This window comes from Protopterus annectens, chromosome 9.part0 (assembly GCF_019279795.1).
Source record: "Protopterus annectens isolate FY-2018-M chromosome 9.part0, PAN1.0, whole genome shotgun sequence".
Classification (NCBI taxonomy): Eukaryota; Metazoa; Chordata; order Ceratodontiformes; family Protopteridae; genus Protopterus; species Protopterus annectens.
In genome coordinates, this window is record NC_056743.1 from 1,525,434,325 (window position 1) to 1,525,459,475 (window position 25,151).

Here is a 25,151-nt window from a genome sequence, read left to right on the forward strand (position 1 = left end):
GGTTAACCAGCTAGCTTACTTTAAGAAAAATAAGGGAAATGAAATGAGCTGTTAAACCATTAGAATGGTACCCCACAGTGCTGAATAGAACCATAGATGGCGGGTCTGGAAGAAGCCTTTCTTCATTAGCTCAATAAAAAGAGGGGAAGTCCCAGGCACTGCCATAAACATTTAAATGTGTATTGTAGTTGTCTATGCCAAATTCCTGTATCACCTTCAAAAAGGGATACTACGTGAACCTAGAGTTAGGTGACCAGATGAGGTTATTCTGCAAGCCGTCTTGGATATTATATTTTACAGGGATTAATCTCAGAGTATTGAGTATTCTGTTTTGGAGAGCCTGACTAGAAAGACTGCTCATATATTTCACTGTGCCCTGATCTATCTAGTAAGTTATTAGGGAATACTAATTTTCCAAGATTCAGTCAGGAATATAGTGAAGCCTAGTTTAGAGATTGTTTTTCTTTATTTGTATGAGTCTGTCCATCAATGTTATTTTCAATATTTCCTGTGATTTGAACTCTGTGGTTTACTGTAAACATATATTTAGTATTTTCTTGTTCTTTTATTATTTATTATTAAATATAGTTAAACCTTTTATTGCGGCTGCCCTTTTTAGAAAATATTTAAGCTTTGAGAGTATTTGCATGTATTTATTTGGTGATAGCTCTGGCCACTCCTGAAAGCCTTACTGTTTGGTCAACATTACCATTTGTATTAATATTAACTTCATTCAGAATAACTGGGTACCCTTTTAAGAGCCTTATGGTAACTGACTGCTGGCAGTGAATCTACCTTATAGTCTGGGCAATGTTGGTAGAGCAAGTAATCTGTTCCATCCTTTCCCAGGTGTGTGTATATGTGTGAAAATTAAATCTCGAAGAGTGTGTGTGTCAGCTACTTGGGACAGGCACACGGAGCACTGGTTTCACAGTGCCAGTGGAGAACCTTATTGGGGACTTGGAGAGAGGCAGATAGAGACACCTAGACCCAGGGCTGAGTGTGTGTCCTGCATGCTCTTAAGGGAAATTGTTCTTGATACGGAGAGGTCTGCATCTGGTCCTGAATGTATCTGTTTGCATTCCAAGTGCATGTCCCTCTCCAGTGTCAGTGATGAGGATTCAGGCTCCCTGTTTACTGGCCCAGCGTGGGATGTCACAACTACTTTAAATTCTTTTTATGGGACCCAGTACTCATACTGCTTTTGGAACAGTTTGGATATCCTTCCACATTGCCCTTGTTTCTGCCTGCAAATCCTGGTATTTTATGAGTTTGTGTCTCTCTGTACATAACATACTGTTATCACTGGGTGTAGCATTTTCAATGATCAATGCTACTTTTGTCTTCTTTCACAGACTACTATAACTGGTTTTCTAGCATCTGTTTTTTGAATTGTTGGTAGTGGGTGATCCCATGTAATATAAACGCCTTCATTCTCTATGCTTTGTGGCTCATGTTTCCAATGCTTCTTAGCCACTTCAGTATTGTAATGTTTGCACAATTCACAGTACAACGGTCTTGCCACATTATTATGCCTTCCAGTATACAGGCCCTCTGCCATTAGTATATCTTACCCAGCCTCAAGATGTGCCACTGTTTCCAGAACCTGCATTTGTCTGTTTCTCCCACATGTTCAATGGACTTTGTAAACCAGTGTGTTTGTAGTCCACTGTTCTCAGCCGCCAATATTAACTTTTCATCTTTTAGTTTAAATTCACCTCTCCTTAATCATTCATGTGTCAGATCCTGATCAACATGAGGTTGTTCCAGGAGTTTTCTGTATTTGAAACTATATTTATGCCTTTTCCGCATCTATTGCCTTCTCTTCTGATCCTTCTTCTTATGTTCTTTCTTATGTTTTTTGGCACTTTCACTTACTGTGTTATTTTTGTCTATTTCTGGTTTGATTTCCATTCCCGCTTGACACCGATATGCTTCTGCTAAACTAGGCAGGGAAGTCATCTTAGGCTTGTTTTGCTCATGTTTTAAAACTTTCACTATATTTGGATCTGGTGAGTTCAGCAGATATGTATGCAGTCCTATGACTGCAGATCTATACATGTAATCAGTTTTGAGGAGGCCCATACCCCCTTCAGAACAAGGAATATATGATAATGGTATACACTGATTTTTGTACATCATTTGATAAGCATGAAGCATTTTTTTTATTTTCCTGTCCAACTGATCCATTACCTTTTGGGGCCAGTCAGTCACCCCAAAACTGTAAGTTAGAACAGGAAGAGCAAATTGATATATAGTTTGGACTTTGTTTCTAGATGTCAGGGCTGTTTTCAGTATTAATTTTAGTCTTCTAAAATATATCTTACTGAGTTTTATTCACATTTGTTCATGTTTTATTGTCGATCCTTCATCAGTTCCAAAATATTTACACTCCCTCCTGCTCAAGTTCCTTTATACCACATTCCTGTCCCAGACTGATTTTTTCTTGATGCTGCAGCTTGCCTGCGTTAAATGTTGTTTTTGTACATTTATCAAGACCAAATATCATTCTTATCTCATTTGAGAAAGTTTTGATCACTTGCAGTTGTACTTTCAGCTCTTCATCCGATCATCTACAAAAAGAAGCTGATATACTTTGTTGTTTTCTGGGAGCCAAATTTTAACTATGACCTAATCTGTTAGGTAAACAGCTTAATGGGTTAAGTGCAAGACAAAACAGCAGCAGTGATAAAGAATCACCTCAGAATATCTCCCTATAAATTTTTATCATTGGGATAATAATTTGTCCTTTATCATGGCTAAACTGCAAAGTAGTTTGCCACTGTTTCATGTTCACTGTAATCTAATTGATCAATGTAGGGCTTATCCTGTACATCTGTAAGCTCTCCTTTATCCATGAATGTGGGATGCTATCAAATGCTTTTTTATACTCTACCCATGCCATAGTTAGATTTTTCCCATTTTTACAATTCTTCATTATGAGTTTATTTAACAACAAATAATTCTTTGTTCCATATGACTTTTCTTTTTTTGCCCTTTTGTACTATTGCCATGACTGAATTTTCTTCTGAATGCCTATAAACTCTTGTTGGCATCAATTCCACTGCATAGCTATACATCGTTGTAAGGCAAGTTTTTAGTCTATAGTTTTTAGGATAGCTTGCAGGTTTACTTTTAAGATGGCATATAGGTTTTTATTGCTGTTAACTTAGTTGTTGTCTTTTCAGGATGTACATATAGGTACTTCTTACTCAGGGCTAAATCTTCATGTAAATGTTAATACTTTTAGCCAAAAGTTAGGTACTGCATGTGGGCCCGAGGCTTTCCTGTTAGGGGTTTTTCTTAATTTTGTTTTAATCTCTCTGGCTGTTACTTCATCCCATTTCATATCCTGTACATTTGAACTTCTTACTGTTTCTTTTATTTCTTCTACCCAAGGACAAGCAAAAGGATTGTGGAGTTGGCTTATCTGCATAATTTATACACTGGGTTTGTATTATTTAACCTAATTAACAAAAATATGTTCTGTTACTTGGAGGCTAAAACCTGTATATGTGAGTAAGTATGTGAGGCAGACTGTTGTGGCACCTAACTGCATGCATCATTAGCTGTAAGGAAAAGGGTTTCTGAAGTTCATACAGTAGACATTCAGTGCTATTCAGCAGGAAAGGTATTTGGAGGAAACAAACAAATTGTGTTTAGTTTACTGTTTTAAATACTGTGTATACCTTGTTTATGACATGACAATAGATGTCAGGATTCAGAGCTACAGATGCTGTATGTATCCACAAGATAACTGGATTGCTGTGTCCTGAGAGGAAGAGAGGGAAGACTTGTTTGCTGTTTTTATGCATAAGAGGAACTAGTCAGTATGAATATCACTCATGAAAAGTGTCCATTAGCCTAGTGGGACTAACCTGGTCAACAAAGTATGAATAGGTAAATTAAATAAATAAATAAATTGTTATCCACCAGCACCATTTATGTTTGACAGAATTGCTGAATAACATTATTTTTCTATTTCAGGACCGTCAAGGAGCTCACAATGAGGTAGAGCCGTTAAGCATTCTGGATTTCTACATCCATGAGGCATTGCAGAGACATGGTTATGGCAGAGAACTCTTTGAATACATGCTGAAGGTAAGGCTAGAAAGGAGAAGAACATTAAGCTAGTAGGAGAGATGAATTGAATTCATTGCAATAATAGAGTGAGATTTGGCATGTGTTCCACTGTATGCACAATTCTGGTAGGGACTGTACTGCATCAGCTGTCATGCTTTTTTTGTGCTGGAAATGTTGAATTCAGTACAGTCAGTCCAGCAGCTGACGTGTGACTACAAGTAGCTGAATAGCTGACCTTTGCTTAGTGGCAGTGAGGGAATATAAATGTACTAATGCGGAGCTCTGCATGGTACACTAGACGTTTAAATTTACTTGTTGTATTTGACATAGTCTCAGATGCTCTTGAATTCAAGAACTTTCTACACTTATGTTTTGCTTTTAATATTGAGGAATCACTTACTGCAATGAAATATCTGGAATTTTTTTCTTGAAGCTATTAATAGAGTTTTCATGTTTTCTGGCCAAAGAGTGCTAATTTACTGCAAGAATACAAATGTATTTATTACATGATTTTGTACAAATAAAACCTACTAAGTCAAGGCCCTTTTTAGAAGTGACCTCAGGAACAATGTTCTAATTTTAGCAGTTAACAGTCATATTATCAGTGGTTTCATTTTTGTAAAATATCTTTTGAGTAGTACATGCCAAAAACATGTAAGTAGTATTTTGCATATGCCATAATGAAAACATAAGCTAAAAGGTGAGAGAAGTTAAGACATAGGGAGACAGTAGCAGGAAAAATATGTGTTTGTGTGTGTGTGTGTGTGTGTGTGTGTGTGTGTGTGTGTGTGTGTGTGTGTGTGTGTGTGTGTGTGTGTGTGTGTGTGTGTGTGTGTGTGTGTGTGTGTGTGTGTGTGTGTGTGTGTGTGTGTGTGTGTGTGTTTGTGTGGGTGTGTGTGTGTGTGTGTGTGTGTGTGTGTGTGTGTGTGTGTGTGTGTGTGTGTGTGTGTGTGTGTGCGCGCGTGTGTGTGAGTACGCACATGTGAGCACTCTGAGTGCATCTGGTGTGTGTGTGGGGTTCTGCTGGAATAACGAATGGTTGAATTGACTATACATACAAGATGTACAACTGAGCAACTCTAGGGATATCAATCCTATAATTAAAATATAGAGTTTCCTTAATTTGAGTCTGGCAGTTAGTGCAGAGGATTAATGAGCTACTTTCTGTGTTACATAGTTTGACTCCCTTGGCCTTCATTTGCCTGCTGTGTGCCATTTAGAAAGTTAGCACTAACCAGTGCTTTGGGGGAATTGAGAAAAAGGGCTAGGTTTCTCAGGTTTCTCCTGTACTGTATGGCTAGTAATTACTATTAACTTATAAAGCTTATAATTTTAGTTAGGGGATCAAAATAACATGGAAGCATACTGATATAAAGTGCATATGTACATAAATTATTTCAGGCACAGGCAATAATGTTGTTCTAGCCTGCAATATATTAAAACAGTCATTCCCATAATAAGTGTCAAAGTGTTTTGTTTTTAATATCTAGACTAGTAGTTGCTTTAATATAATTTGGTAATCTGTTCTATGCATCAGCTACTCCAGATTACCAATTAGTACATCTCTCATTCCTGTATGATCTTCTACATATTTTTGTGACAATTCCCCATTCTTATTTGATAAACCCAAGCATTCCCAGAGGTACCCTATACAGCTGAATAAAGATATCTTTTTAAACATCCTGGGCTTAGACTGAAATGGGTCCATTGGGATCAGTGCTCTATCCTAGTTAACAAATTCAGAATATCTATGAGACACTCTACAAGTTCAGATGTTTTAGTCTTTCATAATAACTTAAATTTTCAAATCTACAGATGTCCTTGGTATATTTCAATGTAGACTTTCCAATTTATTCATGCTTTTTTCTTACAAGGTTTCCATACTTTAGGGTCTAATACAGTTTACAAGCAATGATTTCATCATTTCCAATTTCTTATGCTTCATGATTTTTATATAGCCTGTAGTTTTCTAACTATCATTAACCAATCACTATATGATTAGAAAAAAAATCAAAGCTGGATCTACCCATGTACCCAGGTCCTTAAATGAATCCACAGCTTCAATCACTGTGTGCTACATCAAAATTTCACTCTTCAGTCTATGTCTAATAAATCTCATATGCTAAGTTTTTGATGCATTTATCAACATATTATTCTCCTGTACCCAAATGGCTAGTTTTGTCAAGTTCTTTTGCAGGCAGGCCTATGTTTAACAGCTGTAATCAGTTTACCCATTTTTAAGTCATCTGCATAAAGACTGTGGAACACCTCACATGAAAAAGATAGATCTCAAAGATACAGCCTGAACAAGTATGGACCTAGGAGGGAACCCTGTGGTACACCCCGACTGTAACTTGAAATTTCACTTGTCCAGTTACTGTATGATAGTTGTCATGTCCCATTTGTAAGCCATGCAGCTATTCATCTTATCAAGATTACAGTACTTATTTATTTATTTTATTTCCAGTTTGATTACCGGGGAAGTCCAATGGACCCAGAGAGCCCATTTTCAGTGGAGGCCTGGGGAGAAAAGCTCCATGAAAGAGATTACAATAAAGATAGCAGTCCAATAAAAATTGGGTACAACTATAAATACATATCAAATAATGCAAAGTGTGAGCAATATTGCCCATAGTGGAAAAATATCTTGCAGTTACATTTTAACAAATTCACACAGTTAAAGTCAAAGTCAAAAGCTATTTACAATATTTACAGAGTGTGAGAGATCATATGGGAATTAGCTGTAGATGGTTATAGCCAGCTATAAGGTGCTTAGGAACTCAGGAGGATACCCTCCCAGGGGCTTTTGTTAAAGAGTTCTAGGCAGGGAGAATGCAGTTACATTTCCATTTGGAGGAGAGGTAGGTGTAAAGCTGAGTTTTGAAGTTGTTTGCATTTGACATTGCCCTTAGTGTGGAAGGGAGAGAGTTCCATTTCTAACCTAAGGAGAGGAGAAGTTGTCCAGCAGGATGTTTAGGTTTGTGGATAGTAATCAAGTTTTGGTGTTCAGGTCTGAGAGTTCTGTTTGGGGTGTATGGGGAAGGATGTTGGTTAGAGCTGGGCATTTGGTTGGATTAAATATTAGTCTGTTTGCTGTACTGAGCTGGAGGAAGCCCAGGTAATTTGTGAATTCTAACCATTTGAGGGATTGGAGGGTAACACAGTGATGTATGGAACGTTTGGCTTTGGTGGCAAATTTAGAAATTTGTTATAACAGCTTTCAAGTTTGGAAGTGATGGAAGAGGATAGGTTAGTTAGTAGTGAGGCACCATACAGAAGGGAGGGAAGGAGGTAAGAGGAGGCCAGAGTATGCCTGCTAGAAGTAGAGAGGAAGTGGTTGTTCCTGTATAGCATACCTAGTTTTTTGTGGGTTTTCTTTATATTTTGCTGAATATGGATGTCGAACTTGAGGTGTTCGTCTGTAGTTACACTGAGTAGTTTGGCAAAGGGAACAACTTCGATCGGAGAGTTGTTTTGGCTAAGGACTTGGAAGGAATTTTTATCAACAGAGAAAGATTTTGAGGGAGTGAATAGTAGTATTTTAGATTTGTTATCATTGAGAGAAAGGCGATTTTGGCACATCCAGATCTAAGTAGTTGAGAAGGCAGTCTGAGTTTTAGGTGGGAGTTCAGAGAGGTTAGAGGCAGAGCAGACAAGTGCAGAGTCATCTGCATATTGGATGACTTTGGCATTAGGAATAGCAGAGTGAAAGTTATTGATAAAGATATTAAACAGCACTGGTCCAAGGATGGACCCCTGTGGTACTCCGGTAGGAGTGGGTAAGAAGTGCAGTATCTTTTTTTCCATTTCACAGCCTGATATCTATCTGACAGATAGCTTGAGAACCATGAAAGTGTGTTTTGGGAGAGATTTAGGTTTGATAGATGACTTAGAAGGTGCTTATGGGAAATAGTACCAAATGCTTTAGAGAGATCTAGGATCACTGCGATACTAAGTTCCCAGAATTTCGGGCTTGATTGACAGTTTCTAAGAATGAGAGTAGAGCTGTTATGGTGCTATGTCCTGGTCAGAAGCCATCTTGGGTAGGGGTAAGAAGTTGGTTTTTAGTCAGAAAAGGCATAAGTTGGAGGTGGATGCATTTTTCTAGGATTTTGGAGATTGGAGAGAGAAGAGCTATAAGGTGGATGCTTGAAATGTTAGTGTTTTTGCCTCCCTTGTGGAGAGGAAGAATAAAGGTGGAACATCAGAGTTTAGGGACATAGGATTCCTTTATAGATCTATTAATTAGGATACTCATTTGGAGAGCTATACCATCAGCAGCAGACTTAAGAAAAGAAGAGGGGATGTTGTCAGGTGCATTGGAGCAGGGTTTAAGTTTGCATAGAAGTCTTTTTATGTAGTTTGTGGAGATGGGGGGGGGGGGGGATTATTTGAGGACTTAGATGAGGTGGAATGTAGGAGAGATGGGTCATTGTTGGGAAAAGTTTTTGTTAGGTCGGATATTGTCTGTATAAAGAAAGAGTTGAGTAGTGAGGCTAATTCGAGGTCAGATTTACTTGGGTCCGGACATGGGTTATTTTTGAAGCCTGGGTTCAGAAGTGAGTTTATGGAGTTCCAAAAAAGCCTAGGGTTTTGGGTATGGTTTGACTGGAGCTTAGTGTAGTAGGACTTTTTTGTCTTTGAAGATTTGTCTTTTTTGCAAAGTTACAGGGCTGTGTATATTGGAGAAGGGTATCAGAAAGTTTATTACTTTGGTAAAGTTTCCAGGATTTGTCTCTTTGATGCATAATTTGCTTTGTTTCTTTGGTTAGCCAAGGGGCAGTTATAGTTTTTATTCTTTTTTTCCTTGGTGGAGCTAGGGAGCCAAGGGGCAGTTATAGTTTTTATTCTTCTTTTCCTTGGTGGAGCTGGGGAATTTAGAGTGTCTAGGAAAATAGAATTAAAGTGGTCTATGGCTTTATCGAGTGGAAGGGTTTTTAGAATGTTCCATTTCATTTGTTTGAGATAGTTAGAGAAGGTTTTGGGGTCAGATTTACTAAGGTTGCAGGTCTGAATATATTGATGTTGGTGTGGATGGGAGGTGGTTGCATGGTAAATGAATGATGGGAGGTGGTCACTGATAGAGTCAGGGATGGTGCCAGAGTTGGTAATTTTATTTGGATGGGAAACTAAGATCCAATCGAGAGTGGATACTGGGGCATTTCTTTTATTGGGTATGGTGAATGAGTGGATTACTTGAGTAAAGTTAGAATTTAATGGACAGGGAGGGCATGGGACTGTTGATGTTATTCCAATCTATGTTTACATCACCTAGTATGTAAATTTCAAGGTTAATTTCAGCCAAGGCCCATTGGAGTATGTCTTCAAAGGTTGAGACATTATTTCTGGGTGGGATATAAAGGGCGATGATACAGAGGTTTTTGTGATTGTTCATTTTTAATAGACCGACTGTTAGTTTTGCATTTGTGAATTTAGGAATGGGGTTTGATAGGGGAATTAAGGTAAGTAGATTGGAATAAATTAATGCAACACCTCCACCTTTTTTCTTTGGGCAGTCACATCTAAGAGTGTGAAATCCAGCGGGTAGGATTTCAGAGTCAGAGATGTGGAGTTTTGAGCCAAGTTTCAGAGATGGCTACAATGTCAGGTTGACTATGACTTAGCCATGCTTGAAACTGATGTGCTTTGTTGTTGAAACTCTGGGTACTGAGTGTGAAAAATTTAAGAGTATTGTAGGGGGATGAAAGGTTAGAGGAAGGGGGGGGTGGTAATTATTTGTGGGTGGGTTAGGTCCAGGGTTGGGGTGAATGTCTCCAGCTAAGGCGAGGTTATTGAGGGAAGTTATTTTAGTGTGTTTTGGTTTGGATTTAGGGTATTCTGGATGGTCTAGTATTTGTTTAAGAGCAAGTGTCTTTGTAGTAGTGGAGATAATTTTAGGATTAAAAAGGTGCAGAGGGTTGAGCTGAAACAGAGAGGAGGAGATAGAAAATAAATGATTATTTGTGTGAGGGAGGAGATAATTTTGTGTGGAAGTATGGAAAGGAGTAGAGAGTGGAAACTGATTGGAGGTATAGGAGCTGGCATGGTATAAAGTTGTTAGGAGTAGTAGGAGGAAGATGGGGGTTTGGAGTGTTAGGAATGGTAAGGAAAACATGTTTGGAAAAAGGTAGTTTAATATGAGAGGATTTTTAGTTGGAGAGAAGAGCTGTGGGATGAGAGGGTGTAGTGAAAGAGTGATGTATTTAATTAGTGATGTATTTAATTACTGTGGGTGAAAGGAGGAGGGGCAAAGAGGGGAAGGTTTTGATTGTATGGCTGTGTTGAGTGGGTGGGGAGTAGTTGAAATAAAAGTAGGAGTAGTGGGTGGTTGGAGGGAATTTTGGACAGGTTAGGGGATTGGAGTGAGCCCACATGGTGAACAGAGGAGGTAGAGCCAAGGAGAAGGAAGAAAGCCAGCAGTAAGTTATCAGTGAAGCTGAGAACTAGCTCAGAGGTAAGGAGGCACTGGCATAAGGCACTGTGTGTAAAATTAGAAGGATGCAGAGGGTTGACAGGGGATAGGAGCTAATAACAGGGCAGTAGCAGTTTAGTAGAATATAGTAAGTGTACTTACATGTGAGCACACTACTGGGGATTCCTATGAAGCAAGGCAGAAAAGCTAAGTCAAAAGATGGTGCCTTTCTACATCAGGTTTTTTCATACCTCTGTAATTAAGCAGGAGTGGGAGGGGAGGTGTGCAGGTTCAAGGCAGGGGAGGGAGGTAGACACAAAGTAATGCAAGGTTGTGAGTCAGAAAAACTGGACTAGGCCAGCTGCTAAAAAGAAAACAGGAAAACCAAGCTAAGTTAATTCCAGGTCAGTGTGGTGCAGTATTTTCCTAATAACTACAAATGTTATGCTACTAATCTAGCACAGAGTGGTGAAAAGGACCACAACTTCTGCAGGGAAAAACAAAAGAAGTGTGGGCTGCAGGTACATAGGTAAACTTTTTCCAAGAGAAAGTCATTTTAAGTAATTGACCTAGAAGTACTATAGGAAGAGAGAAATGGGGAGGGGGCAGTAGTGTGCACGCGTACAGTGAAAGGGGAAAGAGTCTTCAGTTTGGAGGACAGATTAAATACAACTCTAACATACACTAGTGTAGCTGAAAGCACTTTAGTGTTCCACCGACGCAGGGTCTCACAGTGCAGGGCAACAAGATAGCCTTGGGTTGATTGGAGGTTGGCCAAGACATAGGATGTAATGTTTGCTGAGGGGAACTAGTGTAGCTGAAAGCACTTTAGTGTTCCCCCGATACAGGGTCTCACAGTGCAGGGCACTTAATTCTAATTTAATGATCATTGTTTTGTGTATGATCCTATCAAAGGCTGAAGTTAATTGTATATTAATTATATCAGAGCACAATTTATTATAGTTATTATATTATTATATATAATTTGAACGTAATGTTATAGGTGGTTATAGATCTATTTTCAATATATGTATGATGATACATGATTTTAAGACCCAATCTTTCCAACTCTGACAATAATATATCCAAAATAACCTTCCCTATTATTTTTCCTCAAAGCAAAAGTAAATTTATGGGTGTGTATGCCTCTGGATTTGTCCTTTTCCCCTTTCTGTTAAAGATGTGCTGAAAAAGTGCAGGTCTCCAGTCTTGAGGAATCTCCCCATACTTAAGTGACTTCATGAATAACAGATACAGTGGTCTGTAAATTCATAGTGAAGTGTTTTCAGGTTATTACTACTAATGATGTTCATCGTGTTTCACTGTTGCAGTCATTACTCTTGAGTTATCCTGCTGGCAGGCTACCCTGCATTCGGCCTGAGTTCCAAAGTCTAGGTCCAGCATTGGTTGCTGTCGCCTCTTCCCTGACGTCAGTGCACCAGGGGTATAAAAGATGCAGCTGACGCCATTTTCTTCAGTCTTTCTTGCCTCACGGTGCCCGAAGCAAAGCCAGTCTGCAAGTGCCGGTCGGCCGACTCCTGTTATTTTCAAAGGTGAATTTCAGAACCAAAGTCTTCATTAAAGCTAAGTACCCTGTTGAGGAAACTTTTTTCTTGCTCCAGACCGATGTCAGCAAAAATTAACAATTGTATTTCTTGTGGGAAGCAAATACCTCATAAGGATTTTCACTCTTACTGTATTCCTTGCCTAGGCCCTGATCACAACATTGCTAGCTGTCAGTTTTGCGCTAGATTCAACCAACGCACTATCAAGCGTTGGTTCGATTTTGCATTTCATTACTTTGGCCAAAGATTTAATTCTATAATGCCAGCTGAACAGCCGACAACTGGAATTTACAAAAAACGCAAGGACAAGGATAGGCATCCGAGGTCCAAAACCGACGACGAAGCCTCTTCTAAGCCAGTCGCCGGTTCGCTGGTTCTCAGTGAGGCACTTTCGCCACCCCTGGCGCCCGCTACCTCAGAGCCACAGGCTGCTTCCGACTCCCACGTGGAGCCAACTGGGCCTCTGGAAACTCAAGGTATTGGACACTCGGAAATCAATCCCTCAGATGGGTCCGGAGCCGCTGAGCAGGCACCGGCTTCTGAGGGTGTCTTCAGACCTACACAACTATATATTAAGCCATCCTCAGCTTCAAAGGCAAAGAATAAAGCAGCTCTAAAGACAAAGAAACAAGTACAGCATTCTCCTACTCAGACTTTCATGCCTAAAAAACAGATGCTTAGAATGGCCGAAGACCTAATTACTTTGATCAGGGGCTCCCATCCCCCTCCTGATAAGAGGCCTAGGCAAGAGACAGAGTATGACTGTTCTAATCAGGTATCTGTTTCCTCTGATTCCTCTTCTGAACAGGATTTTTCCATGCTTCCCTATGAGGATTGTGATGCTGAAGAATCCATTCCTTCAGCCTCTCCTCCTGAGGACTATTCCTTTGGGGAAACACTGCATTCTACGAAGGAGCATTTCCACTGGGGGAGCCAAGATTATTCAGAGTCTAAGAAAAGGCTCAGAAACTTCTTTCTACTTCCTCAGCATAGACCCCTTGCCATTCCTCCTGTTTTAGACATTGTAGATGATGTATTTTCAGAGTCCGGACTATCCCCTGACTCTTTACCCCCTGCCCCTGCTAAGCCAGACAGATACTACAGGGTCCTGGATTCTCATAAATTCCTATATAAAAAACCCACTGCTGACCCAGAAGCTATATCTCAGGGTCCTAAGGGGGTTAACACCGTTACTGCGAAAAACCCTGTCCTATCTGATAGGGATTTTAGGGCTCTAGACAGATGGGGGGAAAAATATACACTTCTGCCACCCTGGCTGTAAGGGCTTTAAATTGTCAATTTCATATGCTTAAATATCAGCATTATTTACTGTCACTACTTAAACAATAAATGTTGACAAATACTGAATGTTCTGAGAACAAGGAATTGCAGGATTTAATGCATGCAACTGAACAAGTGGGAAAGCATACTTTGCAATGTGGTTATGATTCACTGGAGGCCTCTTGCAGGGCCGCTGTTACAGGTTCTTTTATTAGAAGGCATGCTTGGTTAAAGGAACAAAATCTGCCTGATCATGTTAAAGCAAAATTATTAGATGCACCATTACAGCATGATACTTTGTTTGGTACTAAAGCAGAAAAGGTGTTGAAAAAAATGGAGGATAAAATAAAATCCATGCAGACAGTCAAGGATTTCTTACAGGTACAGCCACCCAGGTATAGCAGGAACTGGCCTTCTAAAACCTGGTCCTTTCCAGTCTCAGACAGACCACAAAGAGGCAGATACAGGCGTCCTAGAGGCAGATCTCAGCCCCAAGGCTCATACAGGCCTAAACAATGGAGTGCTCCTACCTCCAAAAGTGGAGAAGACAAATCACAACCTTACAGGAAACAGTCTCAATGGCTTTCCTCTTCCAATTCCAAGCAGTTTCCTTTTGACAGCCCCCTTAGGGGGAAAACTAGCACTTTTTTCATCAAATTGGCAAGTGGTTACCCAAGACAAATGGGTTCTCAACATAGTGTCCCAAGGCTACAGGTTCCATTTCCACCCTCTACCAAGGTAAAAGGGCATGCCTGACCTGCCACACAATCAATGGGCAGAGGCACAAAAACAAATTACAGCCCTCATGGACATGAGGGCCATTCAGCAAGTACCACAACAAGAGCAGGGGCAAGGATTTTACTCCAGACTTTTTCTAGTGCCCAGGAAGGACAAAACCTGGAGACCAATTCTGGACCTATCTATACTAAATACGTTTCTGGAAGTTCCAAAATTCAAGATGTTGACTCTTCAGCAGCTACTGCCCATGCTGGGCAAAAGGGATTAGCTAGTAACTTTAGACCTAAAAGAGGCATATCTGCATGTCCCAATCAGACAATCTTGCAGAAGATACCTCAGATTCATAGCTGGCTCAATGCATTACCAATTCTCTGCACTGCCCTTTGGCTTATCTACTGCACCCAGGGTCTTTACAAAATGCCTGGCACCAGTAATTGTGTTTTGCAGACAAAAAGGAATTCAGATTTATCCCTACTTGGACGACTGCCTAATTCAAGCAGAGAACAAAGACACTCATCTAAAGCATCTGGTGTTTGTAAAAAGATTGCTAATTGGCCTAGGGTACACAGTAAATGAAAAGAAATCAAAACTAGTGCCTTCTCAAGAGATAATATTCCTGGGCGCAAGCTTAAATACAACTGCCCAGATGGCTTATCTCATGCCAGACAAGCAAAAACAACTGACTACTTACTTCAAGAAATTTGCAACAAAAACCCACTTATCTGCAAGGAAAATCCTGCAGGCCTTGGGTTTCATGGCATCCTGCATTCTACTAATTCCATATGCCAGACTGCATATGAGGAAACTACAATGGTATCTGAAAAGTGTTTGGACTCCGCATTGCCACAGCCTGGAGACAGTAATTGCACTCATTCCCTGCCTACAACAGGAGTTTTGATGGTGGGCAGAAGCCTGTCACCACAACAAGGGTCTGCCATTCAGATTACCCACAGCCAGACAGACACTGACAACAGATGCATCAGATTATGCCTGGGGAGGCCCATATGGCAGGAAAATGTATTCAGAGCACATGGGCTGCAAACCAGATGCATCTTCACATCAATCAAAAAGAGATGCTAGCTGTTCAAAATGCCCTGACAGCTTTCAAGGACCTGCTACATCCAGGACAAGTACTAATAAAGACAGACAACACTACGGTCATGTGGTACATAAACAAGCAGGGAGGTACTCATTCCTACCCCCTCTGCAGACAAGCAATGACCTTATGGGACACAGCATTGGCCTATCAGCTTCACCTGCAAGCTCAATTCCTGCCAGGAAAAACAAATACTCTGGCAGACGAACTAATCAGAAACCTCATGGATCCCCACGAATGGAAACTGGATCCACAAGTCTTCAGGATGATAACAAGGAAATGGGGATGCCCAGACATAGATCTATTTGCCTCCCCTCACAACTGTCAATTGCAGACTTTTTGCACAAGGACTTACCACAAGCAAGCATGGAAAGTGGACGCCCTATCATTCAGCTGGAAAAATCTAACAGTATATGTCTTTCCCCCACTACCTCTCCTTCCCAGATTACTCCTAAAGGTCAGACAAGAGAAGCCAAAAATTATTCTGATTGCACCAGACTGGCCACGCCAGCACTGGTACCCAATCCTGAAGAGCTTGTCTCAAGGTCCGGCATGGATATTGCCTCAAACTTCTCACTTGCTGACCCAACAAAACAATCAGATCCTGCACAGCCAACTCAGGACCTTAAATCTGGCAGCATGGTGGATAATGTAGCCATAATGAACACTCCCCTTTCAAAAGCAGTTATGGATGTTATCTTGGGGGCCAGGAGGCCCAGTACCAGAAAGTCTTATGCAGAAAAATGGAAGAGTTTCTGTGCTTGGAACCAGGAACGGGGCATTGACAAGTCTGTACCAAACATTCCGCAGATTTTACAATACCTGACTGAGATGCTGAATAAAGGCCTTTCTTTCTCATCAATTAAGATTCATGCCTCTGCCATTTCTGCACATTACAATATGGAACCACCTATCTTTTCTCACCCTTTAGTAAGGCAGTACCTCAGAGGGGCCAAAAACATTAGACCTCCAAGGAGAGCACCAATTCCGGCCTGGGACCTCAATTTTGTTTTGAAAAAACTCACACTGCCTCCTTTTGAGCTAGCATCAACAGCAGATATTAAATTCTTATCCTGGAAAACTGCTCTACTCCTAACCATTACCTCTGCAAGACAAGTCTCAGAGTTACAAGCACTCATGGCTGTGGAACCTTTCATCATTTTTCATCCAGACAGGGTTTCTCTGAGGACAAACCCTACATTTATGCCTAAGGTGGTGTCCAGGATGGCCCTCAATCAGACCTTTCACTTGCCTACCTTTTATCCAAATCCACAGAACAAGGGGGAGACAATTCTGCATTCTTTGGATATACACAGGCAGCTACACTTCTATTTAAACAGAACTAAAGCTTTCAGAAAGACTGAGCAACTTCTAGTGCCATATGCTGCAGGATCACAAGGAAAGGCTATCTCAAAACAGACTATTTCTAAATGGATAGGCCATTGCATCCGTTTCTGTTGTTCTCAACATGGCAAATCAGTGCCTAAGGGCATTAGGCCTCATTCCACCAGAGCAACAGCCACTTCAGCAGCTTTTCTCAGGGGAGTACCAACCAAAGAAATCTTAGAGGCTGCAACTTGGAGTTCACTGCACACCCTTACAAAGCACTACCACTTGCCTCTCTACTCTAAGTCCAGAGCAGGCTTCACCACTGCAGTTCTGCAGGGACTCATAGCTTCTCCTAATCCTATTTAGCCCAGCCATCCTTCCTCAGCTTTGGGATTCAACCCAAGAGTAATGACTGCAACAGTGAAACATGATGAACATAGTACAGTTCTGTACCTATCATAAATGTAGATGTTTGAGTGTATTCACTGTTGCAGTCCACGTTACCCACCCACTATCCCCCTTCTCTTTGCTGGGCCTTATCTGCACTTCGCTATCCTATACAACCTTTTTGGTGTATTTGCTTGTAGATGAAGGAAATGTTATTTTTGTGTATGCATTTCTTTTTGATATATATTTTTCAGCCTACCTATTTGGGGCACCTGATATCTGGGGCAAGAATAACTGAAGAATATGGTGTCGGCTGCATCTTTTATACCCCTGGCGCACTGACGTCAGGGAAGAGGCGACAGCAACCGATGCCGGACCTAGACTTTGGAGCTCAGGCTGACTGCAGGGTAGCCTGCCAGCAGGATAACCCAAGAGTAATGACTGCAACAGTGAATACACTCGAACATCTACATTTATGGTAGGTACACAACTGTGGTGGTGGTGCTGCGGTAGCGTTGTCGCCTCACAGTAAGACGCTGTCCGGTTCGATTCTCAGCTAGAGCGTCTTCTGCGTGGAGACATGCGTGAATGGGCGTACCTTTGTTGAAGGTTGTGCGTCAGGGCTGGCAACTCGGCACGTAACAATCAACTGCCAATCATTAGTGGACCAGAGTTCCACTGTGGTGACCCCTAACCGGGAAAAGCCAAAAGACACCACAACAACACAACTGTACTTTGTGTCCCCCTTCTGCTTTGTTTGTATCTTCAATGAAATCTAATTTAATTTCAGCATCTGAAATTACCTGGATGTTACTAGGACAATTTATCACCCCCCCCCCTTTGTGGAGCCAATCTGTTTTGCATAATATTTTGTAAATATATCTGCAATCTCTTGTTTTTGAATTTGTATGTCTTTACTCTTACCACATCTTTTGTATCTGTAAAATGGTTTCCTGTAATGCTCAATAGCTTTATATAAATGTTCTTCAACATTTTCTTGATCTTGTCTCACACTATGTTTAATCTGTCTGCCTAGCTTGTTTATTTCCAAGTTATAGTTCAAAGTTTCCATTTCTTATGTTTGTATCTCTCATCTTATTAAGTATCTGTTCTTATGGAAATATATTCTGCTGACTTTGTATGCCTAGGTTTTGATGTTAAACATTTTTTGACTTTTGCATTCAATTTCCCTTTCAGAACTTGCCACATTTCTTCTACATTGTTTCCACCGAACTCATCGTTCCAGTTAATTTTACGTAGTGAATGTTTTGTTTTCAGTTTGGTGGAATTATTTAACAATAAATGTTAAGTTGTCAATCTCACCTTCATTCTTGCTGGATGGGTTCGGAGCCGATCCTCGGCTCCGACTCGGCCACTCTAAAAGCTCGAGAGCTAGTTTCACCAGCTCGAGGCTCCCCTATATCCCACAATGCTAGGCGGTAACTTCCTCAGATCTCATTTGCCGCTACGTGATCGAGGTGCTTTTTTCAACCGACTCAGGTTAGTTTAAATATTTTGACAGTTTAGTCAGTCAAAAACCCCCTTTAAGTTAGCTCCCTTTCATAACTTTATATAGTTAAATACTTTTATCCCTTTTAGTTAATTTTTTCATTAGCCTCCTATCCTAAATTATCTAACCTTTCCCTTGGGCTTTAGGCCCACTCCTCCCTCCCTTGGTAGTTGGAGTGTCTGTGTTTTTTGTAGGGAAATTTTTAGTTTAAACTTTGTAAGTTTTAATTTAAAGTTATTATTTTTAAAGTGTAATCGGTGTATGTGTGTGTGTGTTTGTGATTACATTTTTTCTCTTTGGACATGTCCAAAGAATCAAAGGTCTCAGGCTTCAAGAAGTGTGACTCGTGCTGTCAGAAGATGTCTCTGACAGACGGTCACACTTCTTGTGTTTACTGCCTGGGACCTTTGCACCTGCAGGACTCATGTGCTGTTTGCCATGGCTTCAGCCCTAGAGTCCTGCAGGAGCAAAAAAATAAATTAATTCTCAGAGGCTTATTAAAGCCTGAGGGTCCCTCCACTCAGTCATCGGGAAGACCCTCTAAGTCCTCCAGACCTTCGGCTCCAGCCTCTGAGCCGACTTCTGGGGGCTCTAAGTCCATTCGAACATCGGCTCCGGCCGGAGCCGATGAATCTCAAATGCAGGTACCTACGCTGTCCTCGGCTCCGGCCGAAGCCGAGGAAGACATAACTGAGTCGGCTCCGATAAAGTTGTTGGAGCAGACAACTAAGAAGTGGTCCCGATGTTCTTCATCTCACATTGCTGCAGTCCTTACACTTGGGTAGTCCGCGTCGAAAAGTGAATAACTGTATTTTGTGTGGAAAACAGATACCGATAGAGAACTATCATACTTTTGTGTATTTCTTGGGACAAAGCAGCTAAGCCTAGGCTAGAAGAGCCCGTCCGCACCGACACCGTTCTTTTAGAGGTGTCGGGGAGCCGGGTTCGGTTCGTTGGAGGTTTCTCCTGGAGTCCCAGGAGACTTTGTTGGATGTGCAGGATGCCTCTCAGGGCAGGGCAGAGGCAAGGTGAAGGGGTTCCTCCTCCCTCCCTACCTTCCCCTCCTAGGGGTGGTTTCCCTTCCTTCAAAGGCTTCTCCCAGAGGCAGGCCAGGGGGCAGGCCAGGTTTAGCTTCTTTTCAGGATCTGATCCTTCTTCAAGATCTTGCTTAAAGAAGCATATGCTTAAAATGGAGGAAGATTAGAGGTTTTTTGATTCTCCTGATAAGAGGGTGGAACCTGAGACCTAGGGTTGAGCAGGAGCTGATTTTTCAGAGTTTTCGGCTGATGTTTGTGTTTCAGAGTCTTATTCTTCTTTCTGATCTTCTTCTGGATGATTACTCTTCATTCCATGAGGGAGCATTTTTAAGGAAAGTCAGGACTTCTTCTGATTCCAAAAGGCTTAGGAAATTTTTTTTTTTTTTTTCCCAGCATAGGCCTTGGCTAATACCTTCTGTTCTGGATGTGTGGAAGATGTGTTTGCAGAGGCTTCTCTTTAATCCTCTCTGCCTCCTGCTCCCCTGTTAAACGATAGATAGGTAGGGGGGTGCCTGAAGCATAAGTATCTTTTATTTTTAAGAGGGCAGACCCAAAACTGTTAGTCAGGGCCTAAGGGCCTTTAAGGCTTTGTCAAAAATCCGGTTTCCTCCAGATAAAGAGGCCAGGCCTTTGCTTTTGGGGGGGAGAAAAGAAAGTTTCTTCCACCCTAGCTTGAGGGCTTAGATATGAGGTTTTTGGAGTTGAAATACCAAAAACAATACCTTTCTTTCACAATTGGAAGTCTAAGGTAGATGCTCAGGTTGGAAGTATGAAGGTATTGAGAGTTACAAGATTTAGTTTATGTTTCTGAACAGGTGGGGTGGCATTTTGTTGCATGTGGTTTTGATGCTTACAGGGGTGCCTGCCACTGCCAGTTCTGCCAGTCATTCTCACTGCAGCCTGGCTGAGGGACCTGGGATCTAATTAATGTTAAGACAGACAAGGATTTATGCTTTAGATGCTTTGGATTGTCTGTTGTGTTGTTTGGTTGAGGCAGTCTGAAAACAAGAAGAAAAAGATAGAGACACAGCAAGAGATTTTAAAGATTTTTGCCGGTTTTAGTAGAAGTAGAAAAATCAAGACCAGGTGGACGCTTCGATTCTTCTTGATTCCATCTGCTAGGGAACAGACCCAATGACCTTCCTTTTCAGCTGCCAGAGCCTTCTCGTGGCAGCACCTTTAGGAAGGAAAAAAGTTTAATTACCCAAGACAGATGGGTATTGGATATCATACACCACGGTTACAGGTTTTATTTCCATACCTTGCCTCCTTTCAAAGGCATGCCATAACCCTCCTCCTCAAAGAATAGAGGCTCACAAACAAATTTCTTCTGTTACTTCAAATATAGGCCATACGGTTGGTTGCCAGAAGTAGTGTGGGGATTAGGATTTTATTCTCTCCTGTTCCTAGTACCAAAGAGGAAGAGAGATTGGATTTGAATTTATCTATCTCAAATCCTCAACACTTATCTGTTCAAAAATTGTTGACATTACAAGCTTTTACATGCTGCTTAAGGATCATAAAGTTCTGGCTCCAGTGATAGCTTTCCTCAGGCTAAAGGAAATACAGATTCATCCTATTTTGCGATTGCCTGGCTTCTTCATCATTTGGAATATGTGATAGCAGTGCAGATGCCAAGTCCAGTCTAGTACCTCTCAGGGACATGTGCTTCTTGGGTGTGTAGACTGAATACAGCATCCCAGATTTTTTTTTGACCCCGGACAAACAAAAGAATCTTTTTACTTTCATCAATCAATTCTCATCATCAGGGCTGACTGCAAGGACACAGTCCCTCCAAGCCTTTTCATGGCATGCATCTTTCTGAGATCTGGTGTGCTCCTGCCAAACTGCAAGCATCGAGGAAGCTCAAATATCTCAAAATCAAAATGGCACTGAACCATCTGGATCTGGACACTGTCATTTCATTAATATAATGCATTCAAAAGGAATTGTTGTGGTGGGCTCAGGAATGAATGTCCTACAAAGGGACTCTCTGAGACCAGCCAGAGAGGCGAAGTTCAGATTTCTAACAGCTGCCTCCAGACAGCTTTCTGAGCTCATCTGAATGGAAAGTGGATACAAGACAAGTGGTGCTGGCCTGAACTTCATATATCTACATATCAGCTTGAGAGATGTAGCAGTCAGTTTGCATTAGCTTTCAAGCTTTCTTTCATTCTTCCAGGGCAGGTGTTGATTCTAACAGACAACACAAACAAATTGTCATCCACAAACAAAAAAAGCAACTTCATCTCTATCTCTATGCAGGGCAATCAAGATTTTTTGTGGGAGACTTTACTCAGTTTTCTTCAGGCACTCATGTATTTCAGAAATTGACAGTCTCATGGAACTCTCCAGACATATCTGTTCGCTCTCCTCACTAAACCACCAGCTGCCAAAAGTTTTGCCCTAAAAGTTTCATCCCACAGCTTTGGGAAAGTGATGCTTTCTTTCTCAAATGAGCAATCTTCATGTGTATGCCTCTCTCTCTCTCTCCTCCTCCTAGGTACTACTAAGACAGGAGGCCAGAAAGGACAAGCCAAGGATGATAGCCGACACCTGTTGTCTCAGGAGGACAGTCATTTGCTCAATGTCAAGCTTCACTCTCTTTCTAACAGCAGCCCATATTTCTGTTTGAACTCCTGCTTGGGATCTCAATTTTGTGTTGAGAAACTCACTCTACAACCTTTGAGCCTGCAGCTACTACCGAGTTGAAATATTTATCATGGAAGACTGCTTTTTTTTGGCCATTACCTCTGCAAGAAGGGTTTTGAGCCTTTCTAATTTTCCATAAGGATAGGTATCTTTACGCACATCCTCTCCTTTTATGCCTAAAGTGTGGTGGTTGTGGTGTGTTTAAGAAAAACTGCCTACATTTTGCACACTTTAGATGTACACAGGCAGTTGCGATATTATTTGGACAGAACTAAAGGGTTCAGGCAGTCTCAGCAGTTATTTTGTTCTTTTGCTTTTGAGTTCTCAGGGCAGCCTGTCAAAAAAACAACCTTTTCTAAGTGGATTGGGTTTTTGTTTCTTTCTGTCCATCCATCATGGGAGAGGGGATTTTAGATTAGATTCAGGGGCTACTAGGGCTGGTTTTGCCACTGCTATTGCAATTCCCCATCTATCGGCTCCGTTCATTCGTCTCCAGCATCACCTTTGCTGTCTGAACGGAGCCATAGATCCCACTCTTCTAGGTCTTCCAGGTTATCAGACCACGACCTTCAGAGAGTAGTGAGTCGACTTCTTAAGTCCGAGGCATTAGCCCAAATGCTTCAAAGTCCGACTCAACAGTCGAAGACTATCCCCACCACTCAAAATATTCCTCCTCTGACTCTTTTGAGTTCGGAGCCGGGCGGTTCCACCGAGACTGTGGTGGCGTCGGAACCGATACCCTTGTCTTGGTTCCGTCGGCTCCGATTTCTTCCTTGGAGGAATCTCGGCGGACTTCCCTCGTCGGCTCGAGGCGAGTGGCATCGGACCCTTGTCACCCGCTCTCCCTCTCGGTGCTCGCATTGGTGAGTTCGGCTCTGACATCGGCCTCGGAGCCATCACTGTCGGTGCCGGGGAGGTTTTCAGTTTTTCGGAATGGAGACCTCCGGCTCTGCCTGACAGGGGTGCCTTTGAGGTCATGAGGAGCGTGTTAGAACCTGGTTCTAATCCACAGTCGGCTCCTTCTGCCCTTCCCTCCATGGTGCCTCCAGTGATTTCTACTCACTCTCTTGTCCCCGACCGTAGAGAGCCAGCTCCTCAAGTTTCCCCTGTGGGAATCTCCTCCTCTTCCGAGGCCTCTCCTGATCCTGTAGGAGAGCCCCCTAGGAAGAGGCAGTGTAAGAGGAAGCACATTGACTCCCGTGAGTCTGTCACCTCTGACACTGATTTAGAGGATTCTGAAGGTTCCCCTCGTTCCCCCTCTGAAGATGTCTCCTTTGCAGACATCCTTGAAATCTTAAAACAGAGGGGGAATTGGCCAGCCCTCAACCCTTCAGAGGATGAATCAGTGTACCTTGAGGCATTTGGCTCTCACCCTTCCACCTCCTGGGTGTCCCCTCCCTTTGACCCCTTTATGCAAGTGGTGGCAAAGAAGGCTTGGGCGGCTTCTGACTCAGTGGAACCCACCCCCAGGAGACCATCTAAGTTCATCACGGCCCCCAAAGACAAAGAATTTCTGACCAAGGGCATCTCTGTTGATGCTATGGTGGTGGCTGCAGCTACCAAGAAGGAGCTAGCTGATCCTTCGGTACCTGTTCATCCTTCTAACAAGGAGTCTAGGTTGATGGACAGGTATGGGAAGCGGATGTTCTCGTCAGCGACCTTTACAATGAAATCGCTGAATTACCTGTGCCATTTTACTTGACTTCAGAGGGATTTACTCAAGGAAGCGAGTGAAATGCTGAAGGATCCAACAGCTGCGGGTTTTCAGGATAGGATGAACTCTCAGCTGGCTACCCTTAATTCTATCACCAACTCCTCCATGCGCCTTCTTTCATATGCGACTGATGGAGCAAGTAGAGCAGCAGGTACAGGTGTAGCCTTGCATAGACATGCCTGGATGCGGCTTTATAACTTTGCGGACCCCTTTAAGGCATCCTTCACTAATTCCCCCTTTGATGGATCATCCCTCTTTGGTCCTCAAGTGAAGGAAACCTTGACCAGGTGCGAGACTGATGGCAAAACTCTTTCTGCCATCGGAGTTAATTTTTCTACTCTTTCTAGACCTTACCCCAAAGGTCAGAAGGGGGGAAAAATGTGGTTCCGGAAACAATCTCAAGGAGACTTGCCTGACGCACAGAGTCGATTCCCCTCTAGAGGCAGAGGGGGGAACAACAATGGTAGACGCCGCCCCAGAGGCAGAGGGGGCCCGCAGAATCAGGGTAGTCGAGAATCCTTTTCCGACAAGCCCTTTCAGCATCCCTGAGGTGTTGCCCGACTGTCCACCTTCGGAGGCAGTCGGGGGAAGGTTGTCACTGTACCCAAAAGCCTGGCTATCCCTAACTCAAGACAAGTGGGTACAGTCTATCATTTCCTAAGGCTACAAAATTCCCTTTCTTTTCGTTCCGAAGCTGTCCAACAAATCCCTTCCAGATGTTCCACCCAGTCAAAGGGAACAAGCAGCATTAGAAATTTTAAAGCTGCTCGCAAAAAGAGCCATTCAATCAGTGCCAGCAGACCAGGTAGGATCCGGAACCTACTCCAAATTCTTTTTGGTTCCAAAGAAAACAGGGGACTGGAGACCCATTTTGGATCTCAGCAACTTGAACAAGTTTGTCAAGAAAACAAAGTTCCGGATGGTCACGCTGCAGTCCATTCTTCCCCTTTTGGAATGGGACTGCTGGATGTGCTCTATAGATCTCCAGGATGCGTACTATCACATCAAAATGAATCGACGCTCCAGGAGATTTCTCCGCTTCAGGCTGGGAACCAGTCATTTTCAATTCAGAGCCCTGCCCTTTGGTCTCACTACAGCCCCCCGAGTGTTCACCAAATGCATGGCAGTGGTAGCTTCTCATCTGAGACATCAAGGATTCCAGGTGTTTCCTTATTTAGACGACTGGCTCCTTACAGCCCCCACCAGGCATCTCTTACTCCTCGCCAGAGACTACACTTTTCGCACGTCAGGCACTAGGCATCTCAGTAAACTACGAAAAGTCTGTCTTGTTGCCTTGTCATGTTATTACTTTCATAGGCGCAAATCTAGACACAGTCAAGATGTCAG

The 25,151-nt window shown here is 42.2% G+C and overlaps 1 protein-coding gene across 1 annotated transcript in view; it reads left to right on the forward strand.

Moving 5' to 3' along the window:
* The window catches only part of ATAT1 (alpha tubulin acetyltransferase 1), a 920,612-nt gene that overhangs the window by 351,679 nt on the left and 543,782 nt on the right, over positions 1-25,151 (forward strand). The window contains exon 5 of the mRNA XM_044084476.1: positions 3,988-4,101. Coding sequence (XP_043940411.1) covers positions 3,988-4,101 — 114 coding nt within the window. The remainder of the gene's footprint in view (positions 1-3,987; positions 4,102-25,151) is intronic.